Below are 27,991 nucleotides of genomic sequence, written 5' to 3' on the forward strand. Positions count from 1 at the left end.
GAAGTACCTGAATACACAGTATGAGTTTCCTTCTTGTGTGTGTGTGTGTGTGTGTGTGTGTGTGTGTGTGTGTGTGTGTGTGTGTTTTAAAGCAGATATCTCTCCTATGCTTCTGACTCCCCAATTTAAACTAAAACGTTAGTCAGTTTTTGTACTTCTTCAACTGAGATACGGTGTCACTTTTTCTTGAGCAGTTCTTGTACAAGGGTGTTGTCATGCATTTCATCTCTACTTCTTGTGCAATTTGCAGATCTTCTATTCTTACTTCACAAATTCTGCCAAAGTTAGTATCATAGCAATCACGAACAATATTCATTCTATACTCTCTTAATTATTATACTCCATGGCTTGTTTAACAACATTAAAATCTATTCCATGCTCTGACATCCTGTCACCACCTACAACTGTCAGCTAACAAAGTTGTGGAATCACTTTGCCATCAACAATGTATTTAGATTCGCCAATTTCAGCTTCCAATGATACTTGTTTCCTGGTGGGCGTATTCGGTACTTCCATAGCTCCTAAAATTTTATACCTGCTTCCTGGTAATTCAGGAGTATCTGCAGCTCTCTTAAAAAGTAGCCCATAAAAACTTCTTGCCATTACAGACACCTGTCTTCCAGAATTCGAGAATTCTTCTCCACCCTTCTTTGCTCTAATGATAATACTGATAACTTCCTTCTTTGCTGTTCTAGCTTCTTTATAAAGTAATTCTTCTTGCTCCTCACTCGGACCTCTGGCTTGATCATGATAACTTGCTTCTACTTGAGCATCACCTCCTTGTTTATATGGTTTGTAGAAAATAATGACACTTTCTGCCAAGCTCTGAATCTGATCCTATTCCAAGCTATTAATCATTCCCCCACATATCATTCATTTCTTGTCTCTGTTCGTTTGGTGGCCTTTGTTCATAAAATTGCTCTTGTGCCAGATTTCATCTGCTATCATTATTATTCTAATGATTAATGGCAAATCTCATATAAAGATGTGAAACAAATACTAACAAAGAGATAGAGGGGCTGGCCAGTACTTACCTCAGCTCAGTACAGCCGATAGATACACAAAACAGAACAGAAAATTTACGTTCCTAGATTTCGGAACTTTGTTCCTTCATCAGGGAGGAGAGAGGGGAAAGAAAGACAAGAGGGGAAAGAAAGGGAAGAAGGGAAAGTGGATTCAGTTACAGCCCAAGTTATGAAACAACAGGGAAAGGAAAACAGGGAGGAGTAACTGAATCCACTTTCCCCTCTTCCCTTTCTTTCCCCTCTTCCCTTTCTTTCCCCTCTTCCCCATCTTTCCCCTCTTCCCCATCTTTCCCCTCTTCCCCATCTTTCCCCTCTTCCCCATCTTTCCCCTCTTCCCCACCTTTCCCCTCTTCCCCCACCTTTCCCCTCTTCCCCCACCTTTCCCCTCTTCCCCCACCTTTCCCCTCTTCCCCCACCTTTCCCCTCTTCCCCCACCTTTCCCCTCTTCCCCCACCTTTCCCCTCTTCCCCCACCTTTCCCCTCTTCCCCCACCTTTCCCCTCTTCCCCCACCTTTCCCCTCTTCCCCCACCTTTCCCCTCTTCCCCCACCTTTCCCCTCTTCCCCCACCTTTCCCCTCTTCCCCCACCTTTGCCCCTCTTCCCCCACCTTTGCCCCTCTTCCCCCTTATTTGCCCCTCTTCCCCCTGATGAAGGAACAAAGTTCCGAAATCTAGGAACGTAAATTTTCTGTTCTGTTTTGTGTATCTATCGGCTGTACTGAGCTGAGGTAAGTACTGGCCAGCCCCTCTATCATTATTATTCTCCTGCCTACGTCTTTGATGAAATTCACTGTCTCTGTAACCATAGAATCTTTCTTGAAATTGTTGTCAGTGACTACATTGTTGTCTCTAGTTCTGCTTATGCACCTGTTTGTAATAATCTCACTCAACTCTGTAATGATTTCACTCAGATCTGTACTGTAATAGTAGTAGTAGTAATAATAATAATAAGTTATTATTATTATTATTATTATTATTTTAGATTATTCCCATTTAAGAGAGCGTTTGAACTTGAATTCCTTTATGATGATTGTTTATGTTTTTTCTGAGCCCAAATTTTCTTCATGTGTTCACTGTGTTGTTTCTTTCGCTCCGCTGTCCATTTGCATCCTGGTCTCTTCTGTGTTGTGGTGTCAAATTTATGTTTTTTGATGATGTTCCTGAATTCAGTTCTATTTTCTGCATTGTTTACTGTTATGTGTGCTTGTCTGAGGTCGTCTTCAACTTCTTTTATCCATTTTGTTTTTCCCCTGCCTGAGTTGATAACTTTAAGAATTGGCTTTGAAATTCTGTTTTTATTCATCCTGTGTATATGTCCATAGAACTGGATTCTTCTTTTCCTTATTGTATCCGTAATCTTGTCTGTGTATTTATATAATTCTGATGTTGATCTATTCATCCAGATTCCTTGCTCTTGTATCGGGCCAAAAATTTTCCTTAGGATTTGCCTTTCTTGTTTCTCTATTTCTTTGATTTTAGTTTGCCCACCTATTTGTGTTGTTTCAGATGCATACAGTGCCTCCGGAAGTACGACAGTGTTGTAGTGCCTCAATTTTGCGTGAATGGATATGGACTTTTTGTTATAATAGTTCCACGTGAGTTTCTATGCTTTCTGTAGTTTTTTTTATTCTTTCCTCATTGGTCTTTAGGTTGGTCCCTGATGGCTGGATGATTTCTCCCAGGTACTTAAAATGTGGTACTTGTACGATTTTCCCATGGGTTGTCACAATAGTCAATTTGTCTTGTGGCACTCTTTCTATGTACTGGGTTTTCTCATATGAGATTTGCAGGCCAGTTCTTTGTGCAATTTCGTGTAACTTCTCTATGGCGTTAGTGGCTTCTTTTCTATTATTTGTGAGGATTGCAAGGTCATCCGCAAAAGCTAAACACTTCACATTGAATCTGTTATCTTTTCTAATGCCAATTTGGATTCCTTTGACTTCTTTTTCCCATGTCCTGATAATTTTTTCAAGAATGATATTAAAGAGTAATGGTGAAAGTTCGTCACCCGGTCGCACTCCAGTTTGGATTTCAAATGGTTCAGAGGTATCCCCCATAAATTTAACCTTGGAGACTGTGTCAGTTAATGTCTGCCGAATGATTGCTCTTGTCTTTCTGTCAGTGCTGAATTCTTCCAGTGTCTTGCAGAGTGCTACTCTGTCTATTGAGTCGTAGGCCTTTTTAAAATCTACAAAAGTGACCACTGTGTTTCGGGTGTCTCTCATCTGGAGAATCATTTTCAGATTCCAGATCTGCTGTATGCATGATCATCCCTTGCGAAAACCAGCCTGGTATTCTCCTATTTGTGGGTCAGCTTGTTCTTCTAATCTATTCATGAGAACTTTGATAGGATTCTATATGTGACCGGTACGAGTGAGATACCCCTGTAATTATTTGGTTCAGTTTTGTCCCCTTTTTTGTGGAGTGGATGGATGAGTGCGCATTTCCATTCAGAAGGGATCTGTTCTGTTTCCCAAATGTTTAATATGATTTTGTGAATTTTTCCTGTTAATCTTTCATCATTTAGTTTCCATAGTTCTGCAATAATTCCATCTTCTCCAGGGGCTCTATTGTTTTTCAGTGTCTTGATAATTTCTACTATTTCATTGATGGTTGGCGGTTTAGCATCAGGATTTGGTGTAGATGTCTGGTAGTGAATATCCTCTGTAGGTCTTTCGCAATTGAGAAGTTTGTTGAAATAGTCTGCGAGGATTTGGCACTTATTCTTCGTGTTAGTTTCTAGTGAACCATCCGGTTTCTTGAAGCAAAGATTGGGTGGCTGGTATCCTGCAATATGTTCTTTAAACGTCTTATAAAAATTCCTGGTGTTGCCCTTCTTAAAGTCTTGTTCTATCTCATCTAGTCGCCATTTGTCATAATTTCTTTTTTCCCTCCAGATAATTTTCGATGTTTGTTTTCGGATTACTAGAAATTGTTGCCATTTTTCTGATGTTTTGTGACTATTGAAGTTTTTCCAGGCATTGGTCCTTTCTTCTATTGCTTGGTCACATATTATATTCCACCACCTGTGTTTTCTCCTCCCACAAGTTCTGTCCAGTTCATGGTGTTTGTCTGACTAATTTCCTGTAAGATGTTTTCCTTGTTGAGTTTTATGTATTCGGGGTCTGGTCTCAGCACTTTGTTTAGTTTTGCCTTTTTTCTATTGGGTTGTAATCTGGTCTTTATCTGTAGAAAATGGTGGTCTGAGTCAAAAAATCCTCTTCTCGTTTTCACATTCAGAATTTCTGCTCTGTTACTCTTGGAGATGGCCACATGGTCTATCTGGAATTCACCCAACATTGTGTTGGGCGACTTCCAAGTATACAGTTTCTTGTTGGGTTTTTTGAATTGTGTTGACATGATTACGAGGCCGAAATTTTCGCAAAAGCTTATCAATCTTTCCCCATTCTTGTTAGTTCTCTTGTGAGCAGACTATTCCTTTCCCTGTTGCTTCATAACTTGGGTTGTGAGTAACTGAATCCACTTTCCCTTCTTCCCTTTCTTTCCCCTCTTCCCTTTCTTTCCCCTCTCTCCTCCCTGATGAAGGAACAAAGTTCCGAAATCTAGGAATGTAAATTTTCTGTTCTGTTTTGTGTATCTATCGGCTGTACTGAGCTGAGGTAAGTACTGGCCAGCCCCTCTATCATTATTATTCTCCTGCCTACGTCTTTGATGAAATTCACTGTCTCTGTAACCATAAAATCTTTCTTGAAATTGTTGTCAGTGATTACATTGTTGTATCTAGTTCTGCTTATGCACATGTTTGTAATAATCTCACTCAAATCTGTAATGATTTCACTCAGATCTGTACTGTAATAGTAATAGTAGTAGTAATAATAAATTATTATTATTACTGCTGTGAGGCTCTGAAAGTTCAGTATCTCCTTTGTGTGTCATCACTTTCTGTTTGATGTAAAAATTGTCTCACCCAATCAACTTTATTGATAAGGGCTCTCGTAACTGTCTTCATACTCCGGATTGTAGATGTCTCGTGACCCCATTTTATATCAATTATTGATAAAATTATTTAATTGGATAGATAAAAAATGTACTCACCAAGCGGTAGCAGAAAATACTGTTGTGATTGGCAAGCTTTCAAATCAGGGCTCCTTCTTCAGGCAGAAGGGTTGAAGGTGAAGGAAAAGGACTGGTGAGGTCTGGGAAAAGGGGTAGAGTTTGGGAAAGTCACCCAGAAGTGCAGGTCAGGGGAGACTTACCGTACGGCATGAGAAGGAAAGACTGATTGTTGGTCACTGCATTGGATAAGATTTGAAAACCTGAGAGCTTTGGGGTGGAAGACTGCCATTTGCTGTTTTAATTTCCTATATCTTTCATTGTCTTTTGCATCTATTTTTCACTGCACCCTCCCACCCCTGTTATGTACAATGCACTTAGCTTGTCACTCTTATTAACTCGTGCACGATGTTTTACTAGTAATCTCTTTCTTGCGTATTACTCTGTCTTCCACCTTGAAGCTCTCAGGTTTTCAAATCTCATCTGATGCAGTCTCCAACAGTCAGTCTTTCCTTCTCATCTCGTATGGTAAGTCTCCCTTGACTGATGGTTTTGGGTGACTTTCCTAAAATCTACCCCTTTTCCTAGACTCTCCATCCTTTTCCTTCACACTTCTTTCTTCCCCTTCAACACTTCTGCCTGAAGGAGGAGCCACTGGCTCCAAAAGCATGCCAGTCACAACAGTCTTTTATGTGTGTATTCTGCCACCGATTAGCGAGTAGATTTCTTATCTATCTAGTTAAATAATTGTATGACGTCAGCTATAGATGATAAGTACCATTTTTTGCCTTATTCCTTTTCCAAGGATTCTGTTACTGTTGCATCTGCCTCTAGCTAGTATTTCTTATCATACTGCAGACTGATAATGCTATTCTGTGTACACATTGACAAACACTTCACAAAAAATGCAGTTTCATTGTAGGGTACGTCTTGCTTTTTCATCTTGTTACATTCCCCAGTTGTATGCATCTCCGTGCATGCAAGTAACACCATACAAAACCATGTCTGCCTCTGTCCATGCTGGCGGCAACACACTTCTAAAGCTCCTAATAAATGTACATTTCATTTGGAGTTGAATCTGTTAGCAATATTCTGTAGGAAGTGCATTTGTCTTCACGTTGTGTCACGCTGTTGGTGTGCAACCAATATGTATGGTCAAATATGCAGCCTCAGTTCTTAGCCCAGTCACAAGGGCATCGTGTAGCATGTTATACTTGCTGAAGGTTACACACTTAGTGCCTTTTTTTCACCAGCTCGTTAACCTGTGTAACATATGCTGTTAGCTCATCTTGCTTTAAGGCCACTTCCTGGACTTTGAAATCTGGACTTGTGATCTTTGTACACTGAATGTGTAAATATTTTCCACTGCAAAAATGTGTTGCTGATCTCACTGTTGGTGTTATTTACCTCGAAGGCCCTCTCTTTGTATTTCGCATTCTACTCGTCCTTGAAATTTGTGTGGTTTTGTTCAATGTTACTGACAGCAATATTTTGGCTCTCTGATACATCTTTTCTCAGCTTATTAACTACTACTTGCTGATGCTAAATTATAATCTCCCTTTCTTTTTTAAACTTCTTTGAAGTACTTGCCTGCAATTTGCATTTCTTTCATAAATTTCTTTTAACTGTTCATAGTATGTTCTTGACCTTTTTTTCTTTTTTCTTTTCTTTTTGCAAGACTGTCTTCACTCTGTAAACATACATACATCATACTAGGGAAATCTCCTACCATGGGGTTGTCCATTTTCACTTCCTGTTGCTTAATTTTTGATATTGGTGTGAATGGATGTTGCGTCACTACTTCTAGTGTACTTTTCATACCAAAATTAATTTGTGTATAACCATATTCTGAATAAACTGAATCTACAGACGTTTCTTTCTTTGAGGTGACTTTAATTAATTCATCGCTTTCAATATTAGTCATCTTATCTTTGTTATCCATCTTGTATTTGCTACAACACGGCACACAAAGGAATCCTAGCTCAGCACAGCATAACACTCAGTCTCTCATAATACTGATTGTAAATAAATGCAGCACACTAATTACACTGTATGTCATGCTTCACAGCAATGGAATACCATGAAATACTGTGCCCTTTGCACAGGAATTGGGCGACACTTATTCTGTCTGGCCTCGGTGATGTTCTTGTTACTGGTGCATGAAAATATCCAATGCAAAGAGTAAAACCAAAACAGTCTGGGATGTCATTAAATAGGAACCAAGGAGACATAAAAAGGCATAATAATTTACTGATAAGAGAGTGGGATAAAATAATTGATCCACACCACTCAACAAAGTATGTGAATGACAATTTTCATAGGCCTAACACCTGTAAATGATTGCGCTCTAATTACAATGTTCTACTACCAACAACAAAACATGAAGTCAGTAAAATGGTACAAAAAATTAAAAAAAAATTATAGGCTTAGACGAAGTACCAACATGTGTGCTGAAACAATGCATACAGAGTATAAGAGTTCTGCTCAAGAAATGTAATACAAAATGTAGAGACAACTTGTGACCCCGTTATGCTGCTGTCATCATTCTCAAAAACAATAGAATCAACTTTGAAAGACAGGTTAATTAATTACTTGAATAAATAAAACCTAAGTGAATCTTAGTTTGGCTTCCGAAATGATAGCTGTAGGACAATTCACAAAATGAGTACTTGATGCTCTTGACAAGGATGAGTGTGCTGCAGGCATTTTATTAGATCTTTCTAAGGCTTGTGATACTGGTGTGCTTCTGGGTTTTCTGCCAAGTTGTTGTTTCAGTTTCACTTTAAATAATGCTCTGACTCCAACACTCAATTTATTAAAATCTCACCCACTAACACCTCCACCAAAGTTAGAAGACACAGTGAGAATTTTGTTTTATAGAATCAGTGAGAGCTCCAAAAAAATAAGAGCATCAGATGGCCTAGTGGGCATCAGAAATAGAATTTGGCTACAAATAACAGTGTGAGACCAACTGTTGTTCACAATGTGACTGGAGTCCAGGCAGTGAGAATATATAACGGCAAAACTTACAGCATCTGAAGAAGGCAGCTGGGTCAGTTATTGAAATATTGTGCATAAAATGAAAACAACAACTTCTCAGGAGAATACCTGGAAGCGCACCATTAATCAGTTGTGACAAGAAAACTTGAGGGGTCACATAGCTTTTGATACTGTTGACTATAAGCTTCCGCTAAATAAACTAGAATCATTAGGAAGTCAGAGTATCATATTGGGACCAATACTTTTCCTGATGCAGATAAGTGACTTTTCCAATAGCATTAGCTAGGGCCGGGCAGATGGTACTCGCGTCTGAACAGAATAGTGTGTTCCCAATGCACCATAGTGCCCAATATACTCTCAGGTGTGTTTGATGAACACTCATGTGACATTTGACTCATGCAGAATGATTGCAAAGGGTAAGCAAAAAACTGCAAACTAGCCACAATTTTTTGTCCTGGTTAACTTTGACAGTTTCATGAAACACAGGTGGAATAGCATTAAATTGTGTCACTGCACAAATTCCTGTTGTATTTCAACAAATTGATTATAAAGAGTTCTTACACAGTTACTAGTATGTACGAATAATAAACATCTTGCTGATTTTTAAGTAAGGATAGCAAGGTGAAAATGTTGTCCCCAAACAGATCTTACTTGACTGAAGCCTGTACAATGTTTCATTTGTGTATAAGAGATCATAATGATTTAGCAAGTGGAATGCAAATGTGAATTTCAAACTGTGTTTATTTATTAGAATAACGAGTAAAAGTGCTACCAGATTTTAATCAGTATGCAAATTTAAAAAAAAAAATATTGTGGTAAACTGACTGTAATTGATATCGCAAGAATAAATTACAGCAGAAAGACCCAACTTGTGAGAGAGCTCTGTGTGGCAAACACATAAAAATATTATTGAAATATATTCAGCTTGAGTGCATTACTAATTTACTTTTTCTTTTGTATACTTTAAGTAAGTTTTCACTGGATACTAAATCCATGTACGTTTTTTGAATGAACATGTTCAAACATTTTTTCAGTATGGGTATCAGAATTACACTAAAATGATATACAGTTATTTTACAGAACATTTTTGATATACATTATTGATGAATGTTTTTCCACAAAGAATCTTCATGTTGCTTATTCTGAGGGGAGGCCCCTTATGCGCTCCATACTGCATTGGAAACTCTCTGCTGTACTTGCCATGATGCAAAGGCATTTGCTGTTGAACTCCAACCACTACATGCTGCCCAAGGCATACTTCATACGAATAATGAAACAACACAAACATACATTTGTGCTGAGACTTATTATACATATAAAAAATACATATTGCCAAGCTATATTGTTTAAAGTGCGTAATCTTGAACGTAACACCATTAAACTATACATTCACTCATTTAAAGACAATAAGGGTACAGAAAACTTCACACCTGTGGCTATTGAGGAAAAAATGCCGAATTTAAGTATGAAAAGTTCTGTACCCTCACACTTGGAGGTAGTATCATTAGAGGTCACTAAATCACAGGATGAGCAAAAGATCAAGAATTGGACAGAATCATGATTGCAGTCTTTTATTTACTTATTTATTATTATTAGTTGCCATTGTTTCATGTGACCTGCACTCTAGAAGGTATTTCAATCCTTTTTTCACAGTTATTTTTATTATAAAATCCATAATGCATTAAAAATGCTAAGAGAGGTCATGGTATAGTACCAAAAAAAGTCGCTAGATCACTGGTCGATCGAAAGATTGAGCAGAATGTGAGATTTCTGAAGCTGTGATTTAAACTGGTTGAGCACTTAATTGTGCTTAAGCTCAGCACTAGTGTCACTTGTGCCAAAAAATTCTGTTTGCAGATGACAGCACCATTGTAGTCACTGAGAAAATAAGTTAACTCCTTGCACAATTTCTTAGCATCAGTAACATGACATGGAACATTAAGAAAACAAATGCCATGAATTTCAGTTCGAAAAGGGAAAATGATGCTATAGACAGCATAGCAGACACAATTTGTAGGACTGAATATTGATTCATGTTTGAAGTGGTGTGAACTCTCAAAGATACTAGCAGACATAATGTCATCAGCTTGTTATGCCCTTAGTCTTGTCATCAGTGTGCAGCAGTCTGCATCTTTGTGTTACACACTGTTCACTCTGTTATTAACTGTGGACTTCTTTTCTGGGGAACAAAATATTAGCAACAATGTGCAGACCGAAAAAAAGCATCACAAGGATAATAACCAAAAGTTATTGTTAAGAAAACCAAGGTTCTTGCAAGGATCTGTTCGAGACACTGGAAACTTTGACTGTGCTTTGTGAGTACATTTACCAATCGATAATTGCAGCTCAAACATGTCTCTTCATCATCATGGAACAAAACCTAGACTGAACGTATATTTAGCACTAAAGAGTAAAGATAACTCAAAACAGCATTTTTTACCAAGGACTAATGCTATACAGTAAATTACCGAAGGATATTGAAGAGATTACTAAAATGAACTTACTTTAAAAACCTGTTAAAAAGTACTTGTTAAACAAGACTTTCTGTACAGTGAAGGAGTACTTAATAACACAAAGTAGCGTTCAGTAAAAATGTAAGCCAAGTAAAATAATAATAATAATAATAATAATAATAAAATAATAATGTTTCATTTCACACAACACTTTCACACTATGTTGCTACTCTTTCTATTTCTTTTTTCTTTCACTGAAAACCTGACTCCCGAAGCTGCGCAAAGTATAATACTAACTCCTTAACCTCTTTCTGACCCTAACATCTCACTCATTTTAGATGGATGCTGACTCAGTTCTCCAGGCTAGCAAATATGAAGTTGTGATACACAAAGTGGAAACCAAACATTGTCATTATGGTCCCCAATGTCAGCTGATAGTGTGTGTTGTGTTAAATTCTGAAGCAAATATGTGTATAGTGTATGCAGTGACCAGTAGTGAGGAATGAATGAACAGTATAGCACTAACTAACCTTTTACATTATTAAAATAGCTTCATTGCAAAACAGTATTGTACAATAGGGAGGATGGAGGTCCCAGGTTTCATGTGGCCAGCTTGATTTTGGTTTACTATGCTTTGCTTAAATTACTTCAGGCATCTGTTGGCTTGGTTGCTACTACATGGCCAGGGCCAACTACCCGTCCTCATCAAACTGGACCTGTATGCATATGAATGCCTGTTTGTATGAATTATGTAATTTTTATCCTTAAATTGTAATACCAAGACATGTCCTTATCAAAGTGATGTACAGGTAAAACTGCTGTTTTTGTTTGTTGCTTGCTTGCTCTCTGTTGTTTGGTAACACCCCTGCTCAATGTTCACTTTTATTTCAATATAAAAAAATTATGAATGGAGTCACACAGTGTCACAGGTAGAACTCCTTTTTTACTTCTTTAAATAATTAAAAGCTTCACTCGAGTTTATGGCAATCGGATGTGTGAAAAGGGTTTTTTACATAAGTACACAGGTAGCTATTAAACTGAACCATGCTTGCTTCAGCCTATATGTGAATGGAACTATACAGGGTGGAGAATAAATGTCACAAAATGTTAACCCTAGAGAGCTGATGCCAGTAGGAACCAAAATTACTACTGTTGTGTTGCTTGAAAATGCACTATTTTTAAACTATAGAAACTTGGTGCCACGCGCTCCGATTGGCTGTACATCAGTTGACGGGCAACACTATGGTTGTCGGTTCACACATACAAACGTCCCTTGCCCCGTAACTGCCCCATCGTCATATGCACATGTTTTATAGGTCTTGCTGTTTGTCCCACCTCAAGTCAGAGGCATTAGTACATAAGCTTCACTTCGGGGCACACACACATCACCTGCGATTTAGTGATAAAGTAAGCATGGTGGCACATTATTCGTTTCAAGAACGACGAGATGTGGTTTGTGTTTATGGACTAACCGATAGTAATGGGCATGAAGCTCGGCGGTTTTATGAGGAAAGGTATCCAGCAAGACACCACCCACACCCGCAAATGTTTACAGCAATTCACCGGCAACTAGGCGAAACAGGCTCATTAGTGGGATATCATGGTGAGGCTGGAAGACCTCGAACATGCTGCATTTGAAGAGATTGTTCTCAAGCGCTTAGAGGGAGCACCTACAACAAGTACTCGAGCAGTTAGACACAACATGGACGTCACTCATCGATTAGTCTGGGAAGTTTTGAGGGATTTCGGCCTGCATCCATTTAGTTTCCTCCCTGTCTGTGGCGGGTTATGAACACGGGCTAGGGTTTTGCTGGTGGTTTCTGTGACATGTTGAGTGAGATCTTGACTTCCTCGCCATTATGTTGTTTACCGATGAGTGCACCGTTTGTCGGGACGGCCTTTACAACACTCGAAATGTTCATTACTGGGCAAGGGGAAATCCTCGCATCATGTGCATTCACGGACACCAGGAACGATTTTTGCTCAACATTTGGGCAGACGTTGTGGGTGACCATCTGATTGGGCTGGTCCGTCTACTTCCTCGACCTACTGGGTCAAATTACCTTCACTTTTTGCAAGAAACTCTACTCGGCCTGCTGGAAGATGTTCCTCTGGACATACGCTATGCATGTGGTCGCAGCATGATGGGGCACCCGCACATAAGTTGTGCTGTGCGCATATATTTAAATGAACTCTTCAGCAGCTGGGTAATTGGCAGAGTTACTCGAAGGACGTGGCCCCTGCGATCACCAGACCTCATGCCACCAGAATTTTTCCTGTGGGGATTCTTCAAGGTTCTTGTCCACCAACCCAGACATGAACCACCTAAAAATGAAGAGGAATTAATGGATCGCATTCAACATGCTGCCAGTTACATTAGGGCAATGCCAAAAATCTTTGAAAGAGTTCAGCAAAACACCATTTGATGTTATGAAGCTTGTGTCGTGTCAGAGGATTGCCAGTTCGAGCAACTGCTTTAAGTAAACAATGTCCTAGCTACAGAAAAGGCCCTTTTCAAGGCAGACCCAACTATCCAGGGTTAAAATTTCGTGACACAATTTTTCTCCACCCTGTATTTAAGTATCAGAACTGATGTCACTGAAATTAAACAGTTTGTTTTCTCACTTGTAAAAAGTTTATGGCTCCTCATTAACTTCTCTCAATCGAACATCAATAACTCTGCTTAGCAACAGAAGTTAGTTTCTTTCAACTAACTCATGTCACAAGTATTTCAGATGTTTGTGTACTTCCCCTTAAATTGTTCAAAACTACTTCTGATCTTCTACTTTGGTACACATTCACCTAAGAAATTAGTCTGCTACCAATGGCTACCCTACATTTATCAACCTGCAATCTTCAGACTGATCAAAACTCAAAACTGTACACTTTGTTGCTTCACAAGGTTACTCCTCTTGAATATTCAGTCACAAATGTGACTCAAGATACTTTCCATAGTCACTTTTGTACTTGGTTTGCTTCAAAATTAAACTTTTGTCTGCACTTGTGGGCCACTGCTCAGTCATCACCCTTGGTCTCTAGCCACTGACTGACTCACTCCAACAGCTCCAAAGCACATGCAATCTGCCTGGTATTCCCCAGCCCTTACTGTGAAACTTCCAGAACCTTGTGTAATGTCAACGATATCATTACCACCATAAATGAGCTGCTGATATTGGTCTTTAGGAAAGGCATTGATAATAGCACCATTATAGTATAACTTGTCCTGTGCATCAGTGGGTCATCAGTTTGGTTTGGGGAGGGAAGTGCGGGGAAAAAAAACTGTAGAGTGAGACCAAATTTTGACAGTAGTAAGCAGGTTCAAATAAATGTGTGCTGCAGTAGTTGTGCAGAGATGAAGAGACTTGCAAGGGATAGACAAGCGCGGATAGCTGCATCAGTCCAGTCTTCGGACTGAAGACCACAACAGCTACTAAAGAGCTGATGAATCCAAGCAAATTCAGTGATTTTCTCAGTTATGATGAATTTACTTTTTATTATTTTTTATTAATTTCTTTTTACTGGCATGTGTTTCATAGTCATAAATAAGAGTAACCAGCACCTCCACAAACCATGGACCTTCCTTGGGTAGGGTGGCTTGCATGCCACAGCAATATGGATGGTTGTATGAGAACTGTGACCACAGCAGAGAGGTATCTACGGAGAGGCCATCTAACATATTGTTCCTAAAGAGGAACAGAAACCTTTCCAGTAGTTGTGAGATCAACAGTCTGGGTGATTATCTGACCTGACAGTAGTGTTAGCCAATATGGCTTTTGTATTCATTCCTGAAATTTCTGGCAAACTGCAGAGGTTTGTAACTTCCTGTCATGGCTGTTTCAACTCGGGCTTGTGGCCATGTTCATTTGCTTCTGTTTCTTCCACCAAATTAGAAAATCTTCAGCCAAATGTAGGAACTGCAAGAATGAATTGAAAGTGGAAAAATGGGTGCCAAGAAATGAATAATTGTGACAGCTATAATGAGGGGGAACAATACATCACCATTTCATAACAGTATAGTAAGCTTTTGTTAAAATTTGTGATTTTGTTGTTTGTCATTGTTCTGCCTTTTATTGTATTTGCTTGAAGTGTTCTGTGTTTGTGTGAATATATCCAACCCCTCATTTTTTTTAAGATGAGGAATAAAACAATAAATAAATAAGGGATTAGTTGGATATTTTGTCATGATGTCACATTGTTTGCTTTCAGAAATGTTGGTGGCAACATTCGTGATGGTATCACAGGGTTTTCAGGGTGAGCATTAGCAAACTTAGTAAATGGAGACTAGGCAGTTCTAACAATTTCTGTTAGCTCTCTTTTGAATGTTGGTGTTGCTTGGTTTAGTTATTTGCATGTTAGTGTTGGTTTGCAGCATAACGTAGCAGCATTTGTTTGGTGTAAACAGAAATTAAAAAGCTTGCTGTCAGTAAGACTGATAAATTCTATAATACATGTGTACTCAAATTGTTAGATATCTATAACGTAGGTTAAGTGGCAGACAATCATAATTAACACAATCACTTATAGCTATCAGCCACAGCCATTGTCAGTAAAAGACACACACTCCGTTCCCGTAACTATCCTGGCCTCACCCTACGGCAACATACTGTTCCCACACCCTCCAGCCAACAGTTTCCACCCCCTGTGTTCTATCATCTCCCCTCCATTTTCATCATCTCCCACCCTGTTTCATTGCAGCCTTCTACCAGTGCATCTGCCCATCTTTCCCCGCTCCTCTCCGTTTTTACTTCTTTTTTTCCCCCACCTCCCTGCCCCACAACCTCCTGATGCTTTATCTGTTAACATTCTAGGGTCTGCACTTTTCAGCAGACAGCAATCGTCTCTGTCTCCTCCATACGCTTCCATCCCCTTCCCCTCCAGATTGCTGCGTGCATCCTACATGATGCATTCTGGCTCGAGATGATGGAGTTGGTCGTCATGTGTGCATGAGATGTGCTTGCTTGGTTGCTCACGTGCGTGCGTGTGTGTTTTTTACTGATAAAGGCTGTGACTAAAAGTTGTATGTGAGTGTTTTGCAATTGTGACTGTCTGCAACTTGACATGTCTCTTTTACGGTAAGTAGCAATCTGTATTTTCCTACATTGTTGATATTCCTACCTGAAGTTTCCATTGTTTGATGTAACATAGGTTATTTCTGTAGTAATTGCAAAATCTAAAAGTTGCTTCTCTTAGTTTCATTGACTTGTAACATTTAAAGTAATAAGCAGTGTGCATAGAGGCTTTATCATTCTAATACAGCTGGATATCAGTCTCATTTCCAACAAGGTGAGCAGAGGCAGAACACCCACAAAAAAGGTTATAATTAGGCAAGCTATCGGAGCCAGTGGTGCCTTTTTCAGGCAGAATGGTTGCAGGGAAAGGAAGTGGGTGAAGGAAAAGGATTGGAGAGGTCTAGGAAAATTGGTAATTTTTTGGAAAAGTCACCAGAACCACGGGTTTGGGGAGCCTGACCAGACGGGACAAGAAGGAAAGAGTGGTAGTTGGGGACTGCACTGAATGAGATTTGGAAACCTGTGAGCTTAAAGGTGGAAGTCAGGGTGATATTCAAGACAGAGATTACTGCTAAAACATCATGTATGAGTTAATAAGAGTGAAAAGCTTACGTGCATTCTTCATAACAGAGGTGGGAGGGAAATGATGAAAAGTAGACAGGTAAGAAAATGAAAGATGTAGGAAACTAAAATGGAGTGTAGAAAGGAGTAGTTGCTTTGAAGAAATGCTGAGATGGTAGAAATTAGTGTAAATTAAGGCGAGTGGGTGACGAGAACCAAGGACATGTTGTAGTGCTAGTTCCCACCTGAGGAGTTCTGAGAAACTTGTGTCTGTGGGAAGAATCGAGATGGTGCTTGTGGTGAAACAGGCATCGAGGTCACAACTGTCATGTTGTAGAGCACGCTCTGCCACAGGATATTGTTTGTTGCCAGTGTTCACCCTCTGCCTGTGCCCATTCATTCTAACCGATAATTTGGTGGTAGTCGTACCGATGTAAAAGGCCGAACAGTATTGACATAACAGCAAGTATATGATGTGTCATTTCATAAGTGGCTCTCCCTTTGATAGTACATGTTTTGCCCGTTACAGGGCTGGTATAGGTGGTGGTAGGAGGGTGCATAGGCAAAGTCTTCCAGCAGGCATGGTTACAGGAGTAGGAACAACAGGGTAGGGAGATGGGTGCAGAAGGGGGAAAGGGTCTTATAAGAATATTGTGGAGATTAGGAGGATGATGAAAAACTATTCCAGGTGTGGTGGGCAAAATCTCAGACAGAATTTATCTCATTTCAGAGCATGATTTTAGGAAGTCATGGCCTTGTCAAAGCAGCTGATTAATATATTCCAGACCAGCAGAATACTGAGTGACTAGTGGCGTGCTCCGAAGTTGTTATTTGGAGAGATCAGCAGTACAAGGACTGGATGTGAGGGTCTGGGAAATCTGATTTTGACTACGCTTGTGGGAGAATTACTTCCAGTGAAGGCTAAGGTGAGAATGGTGGTGTATTCCTGTAAAGAGTTTGCATCTGAGCAAATACATTTGCCCCACAAACCCTCCTACCACCAACTATACCGGCCCTTCAAATGGCAAAACATTTTCTATCAAAGGGAGAGCCACCTGTTAAAATGACATGTCATGTTCCAGCTGTTATGTAAACTCTGATCAGCCCTTTATATTGGCATGACTACCACCAAATTATCAGTTAGTGAGAATGAGCATGGGCAGAGATTGTATACTGGCAATACACAATATCCTGTTGCAGAGCATGCACTATATGACAATCATGACCTCGGTGAATGTTTCACACATATGCCATCTGGATTCTTCCCCCAGACACCAGTTTCTCAGAATTCCACATGTGGGAACTAGCACTACAACATGTCCTTTGTTTTCGTCACCCACCTGTCCTTAACTTACATTAACTTCTTCAGTCTCAGCATTTCTTCTCAGCAACTACTCCTTTCTTCACTCTGTTTTAGTTTTCTACATCTTTCATTTTCTTACCTGTCTATTTTTCGCTGATGCCCTTCCATCTCTGTCACATAGAATGCACTCAGCTTTTCACTCCTATTAACTTGTACATTATGTTTTAGCAGTAATCTATGTGTAGCATATTAACCTGTCTGCCACCTTTAAGCTCCCAGGTTTTCAAATCTTGTCCAGTACAGTTCCCAACAATCAGTCCTTCCTTCTCATCCTGTCCAATGTCTCCCCTGACTCACGGTTCTGGGTGACTTTTCCGAAATCTGCCCCTTTTCCTAAACCTGTCCAGTCCTTTTCCTTCTCCTCTCTTCCTTCCCCTCAACCCTTCTGCCTGATAAAGGAACCACAGGCTCTGAAAGGTTGCCTAATTATAACCTTTTATGTACGTGTTCTGCCACCGTTTGGTGAGAACATTTTTTTTATCCGTCCAGTTACATTATATTGCCAAAAATAGATTGTTTTCTTTATTATATGAGCATCTATTGTAACATTCATGCAAGGTATGATGGCATGCTGAAAAGTAATGCCTTCAAAATTTATTTATTTATTTTTCTTAACATAACTTTGTTGGTGTGTGAGAAGTAGTGTGCTGTAATAGTTTCAAATCCAAAGAGTTCGTCCAAATGTGAAACACCCTCTCCTTCAGCATGACAGTGCCAGATCACACACAAGTGCTGTGACATTTGTAACAATCCAAAGTCATGGGTTCGTTGTCTGCAGTTATCCTCAATACAGTCCCAACAGGGTCCCATACAATTTTCATTTGTCTCCAACACTTGAATAACTCCTCCGAGGACTTCACTTTGACAGTGATGAAGCAGTACAACCGGACGTGAGGTTGTGGCCATGTGAACAGTCAAAGTTCCTACAATGACGATATCAACAAACTTCTCTCTCGTGTGGCGAAATGTGTTCTTTGCCACGGTGACTGTATTGAGAAGTGAATATATAGACATGAAGAGTAAAAATGTAGAATATTAAAAATGTTTGTTTTATTTAAAAAGCTTTAAGTGTTTTAACATAAAAATTCAGAGGCATTACTTTTCAGCTTGCCCTCATGTTTGTCACTTTCTATTGTGAGCTCTTCGTGTTTAGCACCTGGTTGCACAAAACTTTTCTTAGCTACCACCTTTCAATAAAGCCAAATGTGAAAAGTTCTGAGGCTGGCAACAAAGATGGTTTCTTATTAGGTAAGAAATACTTGTTGTTTGATGTAATGCTGTCTTTGATCATGGCATTTTGTCCTACATTTATCCAATAAGAAGATTCCAGAGTACAGCTGTGAAAGATTTGAAAAATATAAATCTATGGCCACCATGACCTCTTGTGGTGTCATATATGCACAATTGTGCAGACAACGTACACGAGTACAATAATGATGATGATACGTGCTTTGGGAAGCAGTGGTTGATTGCATAATTTGAAACAGTGTTATGCAATTGTAAGAAGTAAGATAACGGAACTTTAAACAGCTTGTCAACTTGACGATGCGCAGCAAACTGCAGAGTCGGCCCAAAAATTTGTAGATGCGATATTCATAAACTAACTCATACCATCACTCAGTAAGGAATTTGTTTTCAACTCCGACCAATCCTGATTTGAAGAGCAAATGCATAGGAAAGCTGACTGTTAATCAGGATCGTAGGCTGGAAAGTTATTTATTGTGCTGTGAGTAGTTGGAGGTGCTCTGCCCCCTACGATTCTTTCTCATGTACATGATCTAGCAAGGGCAGTAGGGAATGTTTACATTGCAGCAAGCAATAGTGGGAAAACGGGTGCAAGAGAATGACTACTATAGTATGAGCACTGCTTTTGACCAATATCTAGTCAAAATAACATGCTGTTGCTCGACTCTCGGACTGCCTGTAAAAATCATACTACTTTAAAAATCTTAAAAATCACACTCCTAAAATTATCCCTCCTGAAAAGTGTGTTATGTTGCAGTTCACATCACCTGGAACCACGGGACAAATTCAGTCTCTGAATGTTTGTATTTTTCCATGCATATAAAACACATAATCACACTATTTGCAGCTACACCTTAAAGAATAACCAGTTTCATGATAAGCTTAACGACAGACTGTTACCTATTAGATTGATGTCATCACAGTCTATCAATTCTCATCACCCACTACCCCGGCATGATTGTATAGGCATTCTTTAAGAGTGGATATGTAGCTGAAAGTCTTGCAAGCTTTGTAACTCACAAGTTCACCATTGATCTTGATGGTGTGTGTGTTTGTGATTACTGTGGCACACCATTTTTCATTTGGTGTTCATGGTGCAAGTGAATGGTTTGTTTTGAATGTTGACGATGTCCATTTTGTGAAGTGTAATGCATACATCCCATAGGTGATCTCTGCTCTTCCTGGACCCTCATCATCTGTCACCATCCTGATGCACATGGTGAGTCATTAGCAGCTAATGTTTTTTTCTATCATTGTTAACCCAACACTACCCTTACTAAAGACTGAACTTGTGACCCCACACTCAAGAGGTTCCTTGTAAGTCATTTCTCTATGACGTCCTTTCTTCTTGCAGTGCTAGTCTAGCACATCCAGAAGATAATCCGTGAAGTGTGGAAAGCAGAAGAGAAGTGCTGCTGCAACTGTAGTTATGAAGGCAGGTTGGCACAACCAACAAGAGCTTCATTCACAAAAGGTGTGGGTCCATGTTCATGCCCTATTCCAGCACACTGTTTTGTCAGGAAGTCTCACAATGATACAGGTTCTGCTGAAGAGTAAAAGACTCCAAATAAATTTGTTCTCTTGTTTGTACGTGGCTAGTCTTCCACAAATGCAACTCCTTCTTAGAGAAAACTGTCTCACAGTTGTTTTCAGTGGAAACATATAATAATCTTTCTTCGGATAAGCCTGTAACGTCTGCAATTTCATATGCCTTCAATTGCAGATTCACAACTAATAAATAGTTCACTTTCTTAATGTTTCCATTTATGGCTGTAGTTTTGAGAGTCCTTCATGCGGGATATCTTTGACAGAAGTACAAAGAAAGTTAAATTCAGTAAACTATTTCTTAACAGTTAAAACCTTCACCAATCTTTGATGAATTTCCTTTGGTGCTATAATTGTACACAACAGATAGTTTTATGACAGCGTGACATTCCAGTTTGTCCATTTGAATAAAATGCTTGCACAATGGAGTGGCTTGTGTGCCTGAATGAAACCGATAGCCGTGCACTAGATGCAACAACTTTGAAGGTATATCTGTGGAGAAGCCAAACTAATGTATGGATCCTGAAGAGGGGCAGCAGATTTTTCAGGAGCTGTGGGGAGTAATGGTTAGCAAGATAGACTGGTGTTGTGTTGTAACATTATTTTGATGCTATCAACAGATGAAAAGAAGGGGCAACTATAGCCATTACATATTCTGAGAACATACAGCTCTACTGTATGTTGTAATTCCAGAGGTACAGTAGTCACCCATTTGGATGTCCAGGCTGGGACTACTGAGGATGAAGATATGATAAGTTGACATTCTACAGGTTGGAGCATGAAATGAGAGAGCTCTTAATTGAGATGATGGGTTAGAGAATTTAAAAAGAGAAATAACTGGATTGAAGTTAGATATATTTGGAATTAGTGAAGAGTTATGGTAGGAATAGCAAGAGTTTCTCAGATGAGTGCATGGTTTTCAACACATGATCTCATAAGAGCAATGAAGGAATAAATCTAGTAATGAACAAGAAGTGCCAACTTCTGGATAGCTGTGACCAATTCCTTTCCTTAGTCTTATCCATTTTAGCCCCACATGAATAATATAGGTGTTAACTATACATTAATTTCTAACATCCTTCCTGCTCCTTGTTTTGTGTGTGTGTGTGTGTGTGTGTGTGTGTGTGTAAACAGACATGATGATCTCAAATATCATGAGTGTTTACTAAACCTCTATAGTTTATAGCTTAAAGGTGAACACAGATTAGTAACGACCACACCTGAGTATAGGTCAAGCTGAGATTTTCATAGCACATGTATCTGTCAAAATGAACTTCCTTTGTATGGGAGTAATGTAAGAACATCTCCCAACCTGCCCCTTGACTGGTGCTGCTTTCTGTTGTCAGTTTCTTGAATTATTTCGAAAGAAACATTAGCAAACATAACAGATTCTGTTGTGAATGGCTGGACCAATATGATCACAGTGACGTAATTTTGTGCATGTGAAACCTTACATATTGTAAGGTTTCACAGTTAGCTGCTACAAATAAATCATGTTTGTTGAGTGAGCAAGAAATTCTGGAAGTTTGAGAGGAAGAAATTGCTCAATAACCCACCTTTTACTTTTTCATGGGAGGATAATTATATTTGCCATCATCATTACTTTATAATTTGTAATCTATCAAAGAACAAAAGTAAATACAGATAATAAGTCTTGAAGAATGACCATTTTTTAGTATGTTTTACTCTTGAAGATACATCAGTAACAGCTTAAATAGCCAATTTTCTAGGCCCAATATTCTTATAAGTGTCTGGTCTCCAAAGTTTTAATATTGTTCATACATATTTTTAATAATGTCTGAAGAAACAGACATTGGTGGTGATCTTGCTGCTGTAATAAATTTATGAAATATATATGCAGTTGCGGAATCTTTCTGACATTAGACGCATTAGGTATGAAGATGTTACCTATTGGTGACTCGTGAAAATTTGTGCTAGACAGGGACTTTCGGATTTCCCACTTGTTACAAGTGGTCGCCTTAACCACTTTGGTGCCTGACCACCCAGCTAGGAACAACCGAAACTTTTGTGTGTCCTGTCCAACACAAATTTTCATGCATCACCAGTAGGTAATATCTTAAACGTAATGCAGCTAATGTCAGAAAGATTGTGCAACTGTGAATAAACTTCTCGGGTCATATATTGATACTCTCCCCAGTTTAGCTTTTATAAATACCTATTCATTAACATTACGCATCTCACAGTTTGCAGTTGAAAATACCTGTATTATAGCTGTTGTAAATATGCATGACCTTGCCAAACATGTCCAGACAAGTGTGTTGTAATATTTAGAGAATAACTGAATGCTTTTGAGTACTGTATTACATGGCTAATAGATTTGTGTCCATTTTTCATGTAATTAAAGTTATGTAAATATTGAGATCTTAACAGAAGATTCACATGCCCCTTGTGTTATTTTCTGTAGATATTATAATATAACTTATCAAGTATTGTGCTGGATAGATGGAAACATTCCATGTGGGAAAAATATATGTTAAAACAAAGATGATGTGACTTACCAAACGAAAGCTCTGGCAGGACGATAGACACACAAACAAGCACAAACATACACACAAAATTCTAGCTTTCGCAACCAATGGTTGCTTCGTCAGGAAAGAGGGAAGGAGAGGGAAAGACGAAAGGATGTGGGTTTTAAGGGAGAGGGTAAGGAGTCATTCCAATCCCGGGAGCGGAAAGACTTACCTTAGGGGGGAAAAAAGGACGGGTATACACTCGCGCGCGCGCACATATCCATCCACACATGTACAGACACAAGCAGACATATTCAAAGACAAAGAGTTTGGACAGAGATGTCAGTCGAGGCAGAAGTGCAGAGGCAAAGATGTTGTTGAATGACAGGTGAGGTATGAGTGGCGGCAACTTGAAATTAGCGGAGATTGAGGCCTGGTGGGTAACGGGAAGAGAGGATATATTGAAGAGCAAGTTCCCATCTCCGGAGTTCGGATAGGTTGGTGTTAGTGGGAAGTATCCAGATAACCCGTACGGTGTAACACTGTGCCAAGATGTGCTGGCCGTGCACCAAGGCATGTTTAGCCACAGGGTGATCCTCATTACCAACAAACACTGTCTGCCTGTGTCCATTCATGCGAATGGACAGTTTGTTGCTGGTCATTCCCACATAGAATGCGTCACAGTGTAGGCAGGTCAGTTGGTAAATCACGTGGGTGCTTTCACACGTGGCTCTGCCTTTGATCGTGTACACCTTCCGGGTTACAGGACTGGAGTAGGTGGTGGTGGGAGGGTGCATGGGACAGGTTTTACACCGGGGGCAGTTACAAGGGTAGGAGCCAGAGGGTAGGGAAGGTGGTATGGGGATTTCATAGGGATGAACTAACAGGTTACAAAGGTTAGGTGGACGGCGGAAAGACACTCTTGGTGGAGTGGGGAGAATTTCATGATGGATGGATCTCATTTCAGGGCAGGATTTGAGGAAGTCGTATCCCTGCTGGAGAGCCACATTCAGAGTCTGGTCCAGTTCCGGAAAGTATCCTGTCACAAGTGGGGCACTTTTGTGGTTCTTCTGTGGGAGGTTCTGGGTTTGAGGGGATGAGGAAGTGGCTCTGGTTATTTGCTTCTGTACCAGGTCGGGAGGGTAGTTGCGGGATGAGAAAACTGTTGTCAGGTTGTTGGTGTAATGGTTCAGAGATTCCGGACTGGAGCAGATTCGTTTGCCACGAAGACCTAGACTGTAGGGAAGGGACTGTTTGATGTGGAATGGGTGGCAGCTGTCATAATGGAGGTACTGTTGCTTGTTGGTGGGTTTGATGTGGATGGACGTGTGAAGCTGGCCATTGGAGCACTTCCTTTCACGCCCATCACCTGCCACCCTACCTAAAACCTCCTGACCCACAATGTACCTCGTCTCCTACCTTCCAAACTTTACAGAAGCTCTCCTGCGACCCTTGCAGAACTAGCACTCCTGAAAGAAAGGATATTGCAGAGACATGGTTTAGCCACAGCCTGGGAGATATTTCCATAATGAGATTTTCACTCTGCAGTGGAGTGTGCGCTGATATGAAACTTCCTGATGGATTAAAACTGTGTGCCGTATCGAGACTCGAACTTCTGTCAAGTTTTGAAGGTAGGAGACGAGGTACTGGCAGAAGTAAAGCTGTGAGGACAGGGCGTGAGTCGTGCTTGGGTAGCTCAATTGGTAGAGCACTTGCCCGCGAAAGGCAAAGGTCCTGAGTTCGAGTCTCGGCCCGGCACACAGTTTTAATCTGCCAGGAAGTTTCAACATGAGGATGTATCTGTTACGACAACACCCCTTAAGAGTTTGAACAGAATACAGGGTTCAGTTTTTCTCTGGGACATAATGCTGCTGATGGATGAGGAATTAAATTTAAATTTGGAGAACTGAGGGTTATACTGTGTATGTTGTGTATCTTGAGGCCTGCCAGACAACAAAGTTAACACTGGAGTGTTATTATCCCCACTTTTGAGGATGATTCACGTTCTGTGAAATTCAAAATTATGGGCTACCATTGTGATGTTTCCACCCCAGTGTAGACTTTTAAATGCGATTGTTGCAGGCATTTTCCTTCCCATTGTATGAAAAACCCAGTTTGTCAAGACTATGGTTAGGCACTTCATCAACACTTGCCTTTCTGTGTCAGTTGTGGAAGATATGCCCTTCCTGATTCTCAAATTGTGATAACATAATTAACGAACATTAAATCCAGAAATTTAAGATCTGTGGTTGACTCTCATCTTTTGAAGCTTAGAAAAAATGAGATCTTTTATATGCCATTCCAGTGCTATCATCTTTTTCCACTACTGTGTCTAGGTCATAAACAGTACCTGAAGTATTGACTCCTTCGATTCCAATGACATTGGCCTCTGCTAGTTGCACAAGGTCCCGGTGCTGCCTGTTCCTCTTTGATTCCAAACCCCATAGTGGATAAGCCCTCACAAGAGTCCTGACCCTCTAATGAATTTTACAATAAAGAGAAGAAATCTTCAGAGACGCCTATGCCGATGAGCCTGCAGGTGCCAAAACTCCTCACACCGCTGGTCTTGGAACCTATATTTGTCGATGTGATTCCCCCCCATCTGGTGATCTGCCCTCCTGTTTTGCAATCTCCGTTGATTTTCAAGAAATGCATTTCATTGATCATCATTCCCTAACCTTTCAAAGTCAATGTGCCTCCTGTCAGATCCATACTGGTCTGATGATATCAATGAGTTGGACTGGTTCTTAGTATCTCCAAGAGAGAGTTTTTTATTCTCAGATCTAATGCATTAAACTCCCATCTCCTCTGCCAGCCATGTTGATCATCCCTCTTTAGCTCTTTTTATTTCTACCTCACCCAGTTTCACTTTCTTAGGAATGCCCCTTCATATAGCACTCTGATGAAGACAGGACTTCAAGAATTCCCTATCCTTGGTACTAGCTGGAAAAAAAAAACCACCTGATTTTTGTGCTTTGTTTAAGGTACTGGGTTCCATTCCCATCTTAACACATTTACTGTAATGAACTGGGGTAAAAACAGTTATGGGAGAGTGATCCCCCGCCCCCTCACCCCCCCCCCCCCCTCCCTCCCAGCCACCGCATGGTGCCAGAAGATCAGTTTGTCAGTGTAACTTACGATGGCGGCAGGGTCGCTTGTTGAAATATTATACCCATTGAACACGGAGACCCGGCAATAAACCTGTGCACTGTTATGCAAACAGCCATGTGTCTGGTGGGTGAAAACAAGCATTTTGTTCACCAAGCTTCCCATTTGTTTTTTCTTTATATATGTCAGTATGTGTACTACATTGACTGATTTGTTGATCTAAATGTGTATTTCACGAGGGCTTTTCTCTAGTTTTTACAACAAGTTTTGCAATGTTCCTTGATTATATTGTATACCCCTTCTTCCCATTGGCTACTGATCTCAACCTTTACTGTCTGCACCTTTATCAACAGTTCAGACAGTTTTTCTTCAGAATTAAACAATTACATGTGATATTCATTTTGCCTCTACACTGGGTTTTGTTTTTATTGTGCCAGTTTTATTTATTGGTTGTAAATAATACTAATTTTAGTAGCTGTCTACAACAGCATTTTCTGAAGAACTGTTACAGCACCCTTTTGCATTATTGTTTTTATTCAATTTTTGTTTTGTTTAAGTTGTATTACCTTCACTGGATACATGTTCGTGGAACTTCAGAAGTTTCTCTGTCAACTTCTATTGTCTGAGAGTGCTTTTCCTGCTCCCTGTTTTGTCTTTCCTGTTAATATGCTTTTGAGTGATGTAAGACAGACAGTAATTTTCCAAAACATTGAACTTCGTGGTAGCTCTATTGTTTGTACTGAAGTTACTCTGTGACATAGTAGAGAGAACTTGGACATACTTCAAACATTGCTGCACTGTGTGTTTGTTGTGTCTAATGGAGACAGCCTTGCAAAGGAACTGGAACACCTATAATCTGTGTTCAAAAATAATGGATATTCTCCACATGGGATCACTTTAAGGAGGAAGAAACTTGACCAACCTCAAGATGAAGAGCAGGAGTGGTGGTTCAAGGCCAGGGTGCACCTCCCACATGTCGGCAATATTTCTTCAAAATTAAGCAGAATCTTAAGGAAACTTGCCAAAGCAATCTTCCACTCAACCACAAAGACTCCTGCTCTTTTTGGTTCAGCAAATGACAGTCTGTGTTAGCAGAGGGCTGGAATCCACAGAATTCAGTGCCGGTGTTGCAAAGCCTACATTGGTCAAACATCATGCACAGTGCACAGAAGGTGCATTGAACATGATCATCACTCTCTCCTTTCACAGCCCAGTAAGTCAGCAATAGCTGACCATTGTATCTGTACAGGGCATTCTCTGGATTATTCTGCCATGGAAATTTTGGGCTTGATGAGATCCTTTTGGGATTAAATTATAAAAAATCCATGGAAATAAGTTTGGCAGAAGATTTTATTAATTGTGATGATGGGTTTCAACTTGATAAGGCATAGGACCTGGCGATTTCTTCAGCATCTTCTGAAAGAAAACATGACTACTGACATGCCTAGTGACAGTTAATTTTTATTATTGCAACATCTGAATTTTAATGCCAAGAGCCCACATTCTGACAGAGAGCACACATGTTGTATCACCATTACACATGTGCCTGTGTGCCATAGATGGAGCAGTATTTGAAGAAACTCAACTTAGGTCACTCATATAGCAGCTGCCTTTGCACATGAATCTCTGTACCAATTTTTGGTATAAAGTTAACGATGTGAATTAGCACTGTCCAGTGCAAACACAGACCAGCTGAGTGGTTGTGCTGCAACCCCAAAACTTCATGGAAAATTGTCTCCAAGTCCGTATCACCTGTGTTAGGTAACAGCAACAGTGAAAATGATGTTTACAACAACCACATTTTAAAATACAAATATTGACTGACACTGGCCCAAAGGTAGAAAACGAAGCAAAGAAAGATGCCAGAGCCATATAACCTCTTAGAGTCCTGAAGGTTGGTACAAAGCCTGATTTTATTGAAACTGATATTTCCAAGCAATAAGGACACAAATAAGTCAAAAATACAGAGAAAAAATTTATTTTCATTTTTACATGTATTTTTCAGATGGTATCATATGTGATACCTGTGGTCTATGTTAATACAAAGTAATATTATGAGTGTTACAAAAAAATTATTCTTAACATATAAAATAATCCTATTTTTGTGTGAGAAATGTGACATAAATTCAAATTCACTTATTGTGAAAAAGAGCAAAACAATTTCTTTCAGATGTAAAGCACAGAAACATTTGACATGT

At 39.8% G+C, this 27,991-nt stretch overlaps 1 protein-coding gene across 7 annotated transcripts in view; it reads left to right on the plus strand.

Moving 5' to 3' along the window:
- Positions 1-27,991, plus strand: part of LOC126259291 (transmembrane and coiled-coil domains protein 2) — a 181,141-nt gene that overhangs the window by 86,833 nt on the left and 66,317 nt on the right. For 6 of the 7 annotated variants that reach the window (XM_049955951.1, XM_049955952.1, XM_049955946.1 and 3 more), the window contains one exon: positions 14,698-14,742. The exons of the other annotated variant lie outside the window; for it this stretch is intronic. In XM_049955951.1, coding sequence (XP_049811908.1) covers positions 14,698-14,742 — 45 coding nt within the window. The remainder of the gene's footprint in view (positions 1-14,697; positions 14,743-27,991) is intronic. 7 annotated transcript variants of the gene reach the window in all.

This window comes from Schistocerca nitens, chromosome 5 (assembly GCF_023898315.1).
Source record: "Schistocerca nitens isolate TAMUIC-IGC-003100 chromosome 5, iqSchNite1.1, whole genome shotgun sequence".
In the NCBI taxonomy this organism is placed as follows: domain Eukaryota; kingdom Metazoa; phylum Arthropoda; class Insecta; order Orthoptera; family Acrididae; genus Schistocerca; species Schistocerca nitens.